The 11,227-nt window shown below is 37.1% G+C and overlaps 1 protein-coding gene across 5 annotated transcripts in view; it reads left to right on the forward strand.

Moving 5' to 3' along the window:
* LOC141446526 (ABC transporter G family member 23-like) overlaps nt 1–10,803 on the forward strand; it is a 78,797-nt gene extending 67,994 nt beyond the window's left edge. For all 5 annotated transcript variants that reach the window (XM_074113071.1, XM_074113072.1, XM_074113068.1 and 2 more), the window contains exons 8-17: nt 2,509–2,628; nt 3,834–3,961; nt 4,054–4,258; nt 5,085–5,262; nt 5,345–5,460; nt 5,663–5,733; nt 7,213–7,301; nt 7,415–7,591; nt 8,483–8,569; nt 9,864–10,803. In XM_074113071.1, coding sequence (XP_073969172.1) covers nt 2,509–2,628; nt 3,834–3,961; nt 4,054–4,258; nt 5,085–5,262; nt 5,345–5,460; nt 5,663–5,733; nt 7,213–7,301; nt 7,415–7,591; nt 8,483–8,569; nt 9,864–10,078 — 1,386 coding nt within the window. In that variant the 3' untranslated portion in view covers nt 10,079–10,803. The remainder of the gene's footprint in view (nt 1–2,508; nt 2,629–3,833; nt 3,962–4,053; nt 4,259–5,084; nt 5,263–5,344; nt 5,461–5,662; nt 5,734–7,212; nt 7,302–7,414; nt 7,592–8,482; nt 8,570–9,863) is intronic.
* The last annotated feature ends 424 nt before the right edge of the window (nt 10,804–11,227 follow it).

Here is an 11,227-nt window from a genome sequence, read left to right on the forward strand (position 1 = left end):
GGAGTGGAATGGAGCCCTGAAGCGACCAGGGAGGAACAACTTCTGGGTGAGGACACGGGGTCTGTGCTCAAGTGTCAGGAGGAAGCGGTCCGGAAAGTGGTCCCCAGCAGTCGGGACGTACCGAGCTACTGTGCCCAGCGGAATTCGCTCGCCATTGAAATGGACATTTTGTCGCGAGACCGGAAAAGTGTGGACAGGAAAGAAGAGGAGCTGTCGGGAATTCACGGAGGTATCACCGAGAGGCACCTTGGAGTGAAGAGGGCATGGGCCAAGCGGAGGCAGCGGTTCTCTTTGGTAGGCTACCACGAGGACGGTGTAGACTGGGGTAGTCGTAGCACCGAGTGGGTAGCAAGAAAGGGAACCAGCCGGAAAACCAATGGCGCCCTGAGGCAGGACAAGGTTGGGTTGACGCTCAAGAGGATAGCCTTCGATATGGCAGGACCTTTTCCTGATTCCAGAAGAGAGATACGCAACATTCCGGTTGTGAAGGACCACTTCAGTAAGCGGGCAGAGGCCCACGACTTAGCAGGTCAGGACTCGTCACCGGCAGCTGCAGCATCGGCGGTCTACCAGATCCTCGGCGTCAGGAGGAAAAGGACAACGCCGCTACACCCTCACTCTGACGGCATGGTGGAGCGAATCTACAGGACCCTAGAAGGCAGCTTGGAAGCTGAAGAGTCGGACGTGAGCGGCTACGTTGCGGAACTTCGCCGGAAGTGGAGAGCTGCACGTGGAAAGGCACGCGGCAGGAAAAGACTGGACAGCGACCGGACGAGGACATCGTATGACAGGCAGGTCATTGGAAGAACGTTCCGGAGAGGTGAGGAAGTTTTGTCGTACAAGCGTGTCCGCAAAAAGGGAAAACCTCCTAAGTTGCTGGGTAGGATCCTACACCACTGTCTCACTGCTCAACGACCTGGTGTTCGAGATCCAACGTACGCCCAGATCCAAGATGAAGGTGGTACACTTGGACCGATTGCTGCCCTACATCACGAAGGAGACTTCTGTTCGGGACGAACAGTTCTAAGAGGGGAACAGTGTAACGAAGTTGACCTGGGCGGAGAAGAAAGGCCTAGATTGTTCTAGAGGTTGAACGACCAAAGTCAGTAACAGGCCGCCACTGCATAAACAAAAGGGGCGGTATCTACTTGTGGCAGAAAAGAAAGGCCTAGATTGTTCTAGGGGTTAAGCGACTAAAGCCGGTAACAGGCCACCACTGTGTAGACAAAAGGGCCGGTCTTTATTGAACTAGAAAGGAAAGGGCTAGATTGTTCAAGGAGTTAGTGACCTGTGTAAAAGCCAGCTAAGAGAAAGGCCTCAGTTGGGGTGGTGGCATATGTGTTTCCCAGCCTGTGATTGACAGGTGAGAGGGAGACAGACGGAGTTGGAGAGAGACGGAGAATGGGAGGAGGCGGCTCACAGCTGAGGTGGTGGCAGTATGTTTTCTCCAGCCAATGAACATCAGGAGGGCGTGGAAACTTATGCTCAGAGAGTTGGAGGAGGGCAGTCCCAGTTGGAGGGAGGCACGCAGTTAAAAGGAGGCAGACACAGCTGGAGAAGTCAGTTTTCAATCCAGTTTTTCAATTGAGTTTCAATCGAGTTTTCAATCTAGTTTTCAGTTTCAATTGAGTCAGTGTTAATCAAGTTTCAAGCAAGTTTTAAGGAGTTATTAGAGTTTATAGTTATTAGTCAAGTTTATGAGTTAGTCTTGGAGAGTCAGTGTTGCGGAGTGCTTCAGTGGTAGCTAGTTGGGCAATTAGTCAGTTGATGAGTAGAGCTGTGTTAGTGTAGCTGAGACTAGTGCAATTCGGTGCAGTGCGGACCAGTGGTCAGTCGGGGAACAGTTTTGTGGCGTTACGAAGTGAGTAAGTAACAGTAAACTGTTGTGACTGTTGTAAATGGTGACTGTAATGAATAGCGTTAGTTGCTTGTAAATGTTAATGTGAGTAATGTTAACGTGTTAATAAATCAGGTTATTACTTACAACTTTAGCGAGTTTTATTAGTTAATCAAACCCACATAATAAAATAACTAGTGGCAGGCATTAGTTGTGAAAGTAAAGTTATTTTTTTTTTGGGAAAAACTTTACAGTATTTTGAAAAATATTGAGATTGTCTCGTAGATCAACTAACTCCTGTCATATTTTGTGATCTTCTGAAGGAGAACTACCTTCCTGAATCCCAGAATGCTGATTGGATATGATTATTTGCAAATTCATCTTTTAAACCCCAACAATCTTCCGCTTGAACTCCTTGAGAAAAAAGTAGGTTGAGAGGATATTTCAAAATTTCACTTCCCCTAGCTGAAAAAGTAGTGCTCCGGGGTGTTCAGAGAAGATTAGCCTCAAGGACTAATCAGAACGGACAAAGAGGTACCAAAACCAAACATTCCCAAATGTTTGCCAAAGAGCTCCTGTTCAATGATAAGAAAAAGAATTAGCCTTCCCCTCTCTCTAGATATTTTGTTAATAATTTAATTTATTAATTTATTTTTTTTTACTTGTCCCAGGAACTTCAAGATGGTATAGTAAATGATGCCTTTGAAACAATGTCCGAAATCAGTGGTGAATTTGGTGACAATATGATTGCGAACAACGCAAGACCTGCATCTCCGCCACCGCCGCCTGCGGTCAGTTCTTCTTATAATAAGATTTTTTTTTAATGTGTTTGAGGGGCTGTAGAGTATTTTTGGTAGAACTGCAAGCAAAATTAATGAAATCCTTTGAAGATCTTGCTTGTTTATGGTTATTCTCTTAGTACAGGAGAAATTAAAAATAATATATATTGTTCCATTATTCCTGCCAGGGCCGGATTTAGATGAAAAGAGACCCTAGGCTATTTCACTTATGAGGCCCTTCCACAGTCCCATTTTTAAGTTTGTAAATTACATGAGAGATAATAAAATACATCACTATTGATACATCACTAAAACAGTATTTTAATGTTCACTGTTCTTAGAATAGTGTAATTTTAATTTTGCTAAAAATTTGAATTTTGGCCCCTCTTGATCTTGAGGCCCTAGGCTGAAGCCTAGTTAGCCTATAGGAAATTTCGGCCCTGATTCCTGCTAAGCCCTTTACAGTTAACTCTATTTTTTGCTATGTTTAGGCGTAATGACAAGGTCTTTTTCGACTCTTAAGTTTGCATGTAGCTTCATACAGTGGAGTCTCGGTTATCCGTCACCCTTTTATCCGTCTATTCCAATTAACCGTCACTGACCTCAGTATTTAAAAATAAAAATAAAAAACCTGTTCAACGCTGAGTGTTAATATTTTCTTTTGAGATTTTTTCCTCTGTCTTTTAGGTACCATACTCGTGTCCATCATTCGACAGTTTGAAGGGGTTTTTTCCTAGAAAGATCAACCACAAACAAAACCGATTAGATGTCGCAGACATTGTATTCATTAATTTTAATATGTACACAATAGAATGAATTGAATAACGAAAGATACCTGACCTTTAAGGCTTAAGCGTATAAACGTATAAAATATGTATACAAAGTTTTATATACGTTAAACAAAAGAATTTGGAAATTTTCCTGTTTTGTTCCATTATCCGTCTATTCGACTATCCGTCACGTGTCCGGTCCCGGTCATGACGGATAACCGAGACTCCACTGTATTTACAGAATAGAATCTACAGGCCTTGCCTTGCCTGAGAGAAATATCAGTAGGGTTCTTGTTCGCCGTTTCCAAAGGATAACTTTAATCCAGATTACCATTTCTTACTGTTGCGTTTTGGAAGGGAATAATAATTTCTCCTATTATAAACTAATTATCCCAAATTAGTAAGAAAATTTCCTGCTAATAATTGCTTAAAATATTGCCTTTACAGCCAGTTGACCCATTACCTCCAGAAGAAACAGTAGAATGCTCTTGGAAAGATGCCTTCCAAATATATGCATCAAATCATATGAAAGCATTAATTTGGAAGAACATACTGTGGATGTGGAGATCAGTTGGGTTAGTACTGTTTATTCTGAAATTTTATAACATTTTATGCTCATTTTCAGACAATTAAGATGATTATAAAGGTAATTTTTTATTATTTACAGAATGATAATGTTTATATTCGTGATGCCAATTATAGAAATAGTTATATTTTGTCTATCAATCGGACGCGATCCAGTTGGACTGCATTTAGCCATTGTCAACAATGAACATTCGTTTGGCACTCCATGTAATTTCAATTCTTCGTGTGTTTACGAAAATTTGGGCTGTAGATATTTAGATCTTCTAGGAAAGAGTAAGCATACACTGGTGAGTATATAAATGTTTTCTAATTTTTTTGTTAATTAAAGCTTGGGCAATCGTAGCCCATGATTTTAGCTTCTCGTCGAAATCCGGAGGCTTTTTTTTTTAAGGAACTGTAATCACGAGTAAATGCCTTCTTCCTCTGTCAAACCATATCCCGGCCATCATCTTCTTCACCTAGTCCCTCCACCCACTTCTGGGGTCTTCCACTCTTCCTCCGGCCATCCACCTCGCTATCCATCACCACCTTAGGAGGCAATCTCTCTGGACCCATCCTCCTTTACATGTCCATACATCGTGAGTGCCTTAGCCTCTCTCTAATCTCCAGTACGTTTCTCTCCACTCCCATCCTTTCCCTGATATCCACATTCCTCACTTTGTCCCACCTCGAAACATTCTGCAGATCTCTTCCAAAAAATTCCATTTCTACTGCCAGCAGTCTCTTGCGGCGCTGTCTTCTGTTGAATACCCATGTTTCTGCACCATACAATAGGAGATACTTCGGAGAATCGATGTAAAGATCAACCTCTTGGTTCTGGGTACCCAATTTCCGCTCCATATCACTGGGTTCAACAGTCCTATTACTTCTTTCCCCTCCCTGATTCTCCTCTCTACTTCCTGCTGGGAGGAACCATCCTTTTCTTACTATTGACCCAAGGTATTTAAAATGATCCACTCTTTTAATGCGTATTAAGAGGTACTTCATTTAATTAAAAAATAAGTAAATAAGGCTTAAATTACACGAAAGATCTATTTCATTTGTAATCAGCATAAAGTTAATTCTTGTAAAATATTATACCTAATTTATGTTCCAAACCATTCTGGTCTATAGGTAAATTATCAGAGTTTAGAAGAAGCATCTTACGCAGTTTCCAAAGGTTGGGCCTGGGGACTTTTAGAAATACCACCTTATTTCTCTGAAATGATGGAACTCAGGACAGAATTGGAAAGAAATGCAAACGATACGGTGCTGGAAGGAAGTGAAATCTCTGTGCGATTGGATATGTCAAGTAAAAGAACAAAACCAAAAAATTGTACCAATAGTTGTTTGAAATTTTTTTACAGAAGTTGAAAATCCGTTGTTGTTTTCAGATCAACAAATTGCCATTTTACTAAAACGAGATATCTATTTGAATCTACAAGAGTTTGCTAGAGGGCTAGCTAGAGCTTGTGAGGTTCCAGAATCGCTAGTGACGCTTCCAATAAGGGTAGACTTTTCTATATGTTTGTTTAAAAAAAAAAAAAAAATTATGCCTTAAGTTAATAATCTATTTCTGATTTAAAATAAATTTGATTATTGATAATTATAATTTATTAATTTATGAAAATGAATTTTCTTATCCACATTTTGTGTGTCATTTCTTTTTTTTTATTTAATACTAAAATGTTGATTTCAATTTTCTGTTTTAGTTTAACACGCCAATTTTTGGTCCTAGAATACCAAATTTCACAAATTTTGCAGCACCAGGTGTTATACTGACGTAAGAATTACTTTCTTTCATTATTTATTAACGTGATTTAAGCATGGTTTTATCTGCCAAGATATTTGAAGGGACAGTTTCCTAGTTTAGTGTCTAACTGTAGGCAATTTTAGCATCAAAAACTCCACATTTTCCAACTCCACTTTTGGGAAATCACATATTTTTTATTTTTATCTTTGGGTAGTTTAGAATCCCGAACAGTATCCTATAATATCTTTGATTTTATCCCTCGTACCACGCATGTTTATTTTTATCCCTGACCGAATTTGCACTTCCTATCATCAGTATAGAGATTTCGACTTCACTAAAATGTTTCCGTCACACACTACACTTGCTGAATGAGTCATATACTTGAAAATGGCACCTACGCAGGGCCGGATTTAGATGAAAAGAGGCCCTAGGCTATTCCACTTATAAGGGCACTTTCACCGCCCATTTTTAAGTTTGTAAATTACAGGAGAGATAATAAAATACATCACTACTGTGATACATCACTAAAACAGTGTTTTAGATATTAGATGGGACAGGACCTACGCCCTACGGCACCGCAGCCACAAGAGACTTATTGTGCCAGCCCCTTCTTAGTTCTAGTAATCGAACCCTCCCCTCCTAAAGAGGTTGAGGACTTTCCCTACTAGTTCTTTTTGCGGTACTATCTCCTTTGGTCCTCAGCGTTCCAAAGGTTTCATAGCGCAACCGCTCGATTGCAACGCAATCAAACAACTGGTGAGAGGCCGTTTCCTCCTCTTCCTAACATAATCTGCACAACGGTCCCCGAGCTAATAAGCCCCACCTTGCGCAGATGTTTCCTGAACCTACCGTGCCCCGTAAATAGGCCTGTAATCAGGAGTAATCTGATTTCTATCCAAGCACGGGGTTTGGTTCTTTGGTTCTCTTTGGTACTTTGCTTACACAGCCAAGGCAAGCAATAGTCTTGCTGTGTTTACCCCAGGACACATCACCCAGTTCTTTTCGTGCTCCCTCCAGATCCAATCTCTGAGAACCGCACGAACCGAACCCCAGGACAGGCTCCGGGCCCAATGAAAGGAGTGGCCAGATGATCAGCTTTTTCATTCCCTTCAATCCCCACATGACCCGGCACCCATTAAAACAGTGTTTTAGTGTTCACCGGTTTTTAGAATAGTGTAATTTTAATTCTGCTAACAATTTGAATGTAGGCCTCTCTTGATCTTGAGGCCCTAGGCTGGAGCCTAGTTAGGCTATAGGAAAATCCAGCTCTGCACCTATGTATGCTTTTCTGTAAACTTCGTATTAGTAAGCTCCTCTGTAAAGTTTCATTTTAAAGCAGTGTAGTTTTACAAACTATGATGCTATAATTATACTATATTGTATATAATTAATTTAGGTCAAATATTGCGAGTTAGAAGAATCTTAATGAATACTTGAAATCCTCCCTTTCTTCGATCAGAGAAATTTTAATAAAGTAATAAATAAATAAATTTATTCTTGTGCTTTCAGAATTGTATTCTTTCTATCGGTAGCTCTGACCTCAGGCACAATGTTAATCGAAAGGAACGAGGGAATATTAGAAAGATGTCTTGTTTGTGGTAAGTTAATTTTGAAGTTTGTTTCATTTGCAGGCTAGAATGTTATTTCTCGTCTTGATTGTTGTTTCAACACTTCTAATATATTTTCTCCTTTTAATTATTTTTTTTTTTAGGTATAACTGGATTTGAAATTCTCAGTTCACATGTTATAACCCAATTCGTCATTATGATGATACAATCGCTTGCCGTATTGATTTTTGCCTTATTCGTCTTCAACGTTGTCAACCAAGGACATTTCATTTGGGTTTTCATCTTGGTAGTACTTTGTGGTACTTGTGGAATGACTTATGGTAAAGATTTTAGTTGTAAGATTTTTTGAAGTTTGTTTGAAAATAGTTACAAAAATAATAATAATAATTTAAAAAAATTTCAATATCCAGCATCCTTCCGCTGGATATGCATATTTTATGGTGTCCCCTGAGTCCAAATTTGATGTATCGATTGTGTTAACACAATCTTAGAAGTGTCATAATGAATTTATTGTTATTATTTATTATTTTCTTAAAAATGGCTTTAACGTTTCTATTGTAACTTGCATAGTCTCTGTGTGCACAGTTTTATCTAAAACATTTCAGTCTTTTTTTTTTTTGGCAATGGCTTTCGCCATACAGCCAGCACCGTCTATGTATACAGCCAGCATCGTCTAGGCGCTTATCACTAGAATATCACTCACTCTCCATTCTTACTTATAAATACATTCGCTTCACACATTCATCCCTCTGCTATATCCAACTATTTACATACAAACTTACCACTAATGGATGGATCAGTACTCTATATTCCTGCCATCCTTATAGCTTAACCGAAATTAAAATCACCGTAATCCTTTTCTAATCATTTTCTTCCATTCATTCTAATCGGGCTATAACTTTAAATGCATTCATATTTCATTGCTACTCTGCTACAGATTTAAGCACATAGATGTTGGTGGCGAATATTATGTCTTCTTAGCGAAATGGTGCATCTAAATACCTGTATAAGTCGTCAAACATTAGTTTCCTTTCCTACTACATAACGTGGACATATCCATTATTATATGTTCGAAATCCTCTCCTCCTCATTGCAATCTACTGCAAAGAGAAGAGAGAGGACCTTTTTGTTGATCCTGCCCTCTAAGATTTTAGCAAAATCAAATAAATATAACAGTAAAATTAATTGGAGAAATTTCTATTTTTATTTAGGTTTTGTCGTATCCTGTATCTGCGATGATGAAAGGAATGCAACCTATTTAGCACTTGGCAGTTTTCTACCATTCGTTATGCTTTGTGGTAAGTTTTGAAAATATATTAAGTTTAATAAATAACTGAAAAATAAACTTATAGTTTACAAATTTATTATAATTTTATCTTTTTTTTTTCAATTTGTCTGCCCAGAATAGTTAACACATTTAAACTGATAATAGGTTGAAATGAACCATGTTCGACATTCATATAAGCCTTATTTTGAAATGTTTCCCTAAAATATTATATAAAATTGGTTAATAATACAATTTTGTGACCGGATTATACAAAGAATCTACATGCAGATCAGAGAAATTAGGGCATTTTCTTTTCTTTTTTTTTGTGATTTTCACGATACCTATCGCCAAAACCTTTTTGCGAAATAGACATCAGTTTTTTCCTAGGAGAAGCTGAAGAGAGAGAGAGAGAGATAGAGTATAGATCAGCAGAGCTATATTTCGAGCTGCCTTCTAAGACAAAAAACAAAGATCGGTCTGGAAACGCGTTCTGAGTAAATTGATTAGTTTCCACGCGGGCGTTAAAGAAGCTAAGTTTGGAACGGTGATTGCACACGTTTACATTCTGTGGGGGAAGATAGAGAAGAAAACTGATATTCACTCCTCTTGACTGATTACTAAGATATTTATACAAGGAAGATTTTGTTCCACTGGGAATTTAGCAAAATTCTGGAAGGGAAGACATACTTTCCCTAAAATCCTCTCAGACTTGTACTGGAGAGGTAAGTACTCGCCTGGCGTCAGTAAGGAACGTCAAAATTGCTGGAGAAACTGATGAGGTATAGTAAGGGCATTAAAAAAGATAAATAAATAAACCATTTGTTAAAAGACGCTAGCCGAGCGGTTAGAGGCGAGACCTGCGAAGCTAATATATATTGTGGTACTGGATTTTCGATTCCCCGGTCTTAGGCCTTGGATTTTATTTAATGGTTAATAAAAGAAATTTACAGTAAAGTATGTTCGCTAGTCGCCTCCGTCCACGTCACCTAATTAGTAGTTGGACGGTAAGCCTCGCCTGAAAAAATAGGCAATTACTTTACTTTTACCATTTGTTAAAAGATAAAAATTGGAATTTCCTAAAAACCCATGGGTTTTACCTATGGACTAGCCCTTAGATGTTGACTTTACAATCAGAATCCTATACGCTCGGATAAACCTTAATGCTCGGATAAGATATACTGGAATATCTTGGGTGAGACAATTCTTCGATTTAACATATCCTTCAAAAGCGTACTTGGATTCTTTAAAATCTATTATACTAGAACACGGAAAGTTTTAATTTTAAAGTCTTTTTAAATAACTTCTTATTTGTTTTTTTTTTACAGGAATAATTTGGCCAGTTGAAGGTATGCACAGGATATTAAGATCAATTAGCTATTTTCTACCATTAACATTATCTACAGAATCGTTAAGATCGATTTTGGCCAGAGGATGGGACATAGACCAGCCGTTTGTTTATGCTGGTTTTATATCCACACTTATTTGGATATTGATTTATATGGCAGCTAGTATTTTATTACTTAAATTTAAAAAGGGATAAATTATTGTTTAGATAAGAGCAAAATATGTCATTTTGTTTTTTAAGAAAAAAGTGGCTGTGCCAAGTTGTTTTTCGAAGTTAAATTGAAGGAAAACAAGTCTTTTAATCTATTATAAAAACATAAGCTTTATAATAACATTACAGTATTCTAAGACTTGAGGGAACATTCACCTAAAATGTAGGATTTCAGAAGTGAATTTAAATCTTTAGAGTAAGTAGTTGTTTAAAATAAGCTTATTTTTTGTAAAAGATATTTATTAACTTGTATTCATTCTGAAAGCTTCATTTATGTATTTATCTATAAAGGGAAGCGGCATTTCGAAACAGCTTTTTCTACGTAGAATTTAAAATATAAAACTCTTCAATAGCTTTATAAGATTATTTGATGGTATAATTTTTTTAGTTTTCTTTATAAAGACATAAAATTCTTGTTATAGATTATTATTTTTTAAAAAGAAGAAATTGATTGTTGATAATACAGATTTTAAGCAACAAGATTTAAGTTATTAAAATTTTGTACGATAATTTTTTTGAATACATAGAATTATGTTGGTATCTTTCAAGATAAGAACCAAGTACGAGCAGATTTGATTGAATCAGATATTGTTGAATATGTTAGGAAAAAAGACAAAACTGAAACCACATTGTTTACAAAGTTATCAATACGGGTATAAATTAGATGGCTAAACAGGTATTAAAAAGAAAAAAAAAAAAAAAATTAAAAACACTAAAATTAATAAATAAATTCAATACAGCTGTTTTACCAAACTTGTTCACCACTTACTAGGTGTAAATGAACACCTTTATGCCATCTAGCGACAAACTTTCTAATTTAAATACCTAATCTACCAAAATAAAACCTTCGTAAGGAACATTCTATCAGTGAGAGAATTATATGATTTCTTAGAGGTGCTTCTAAACAAAAAATTATTTTCTTATTTTTTCATGAAATCAATTAAGTTAATATTTTTACTGTATTATAAAAAAAAAATAGAAAAAACCTTGTTATTTTTACTAATAATTCAATAAAATTGTACATTTTTTTTGCCTAGCTATTTAATAAAACTTCTATGTAGTAATAAAATTGTGTGCATATGCTCATATTAAATAAATTTAAACAAAAATTGTATTGCCGAAGTGTGTGTGGCA

Source organism: Rhodnius prolixus, unplaced genomic scaffold (assembly GCF_049639745.1).
Source record: "Rhodnius prolixus isolate KJV_2025 unplaced genomic scaffold, Rpr scaffold_7, whole genome shotgun sequence".
Taxonomy (NCBI): Eukaryota; Metazoa; Arthropoda; class Insecta; order Hemiptera; family Reduviidae; genus Rhodnius; species Rhodnius prolixus.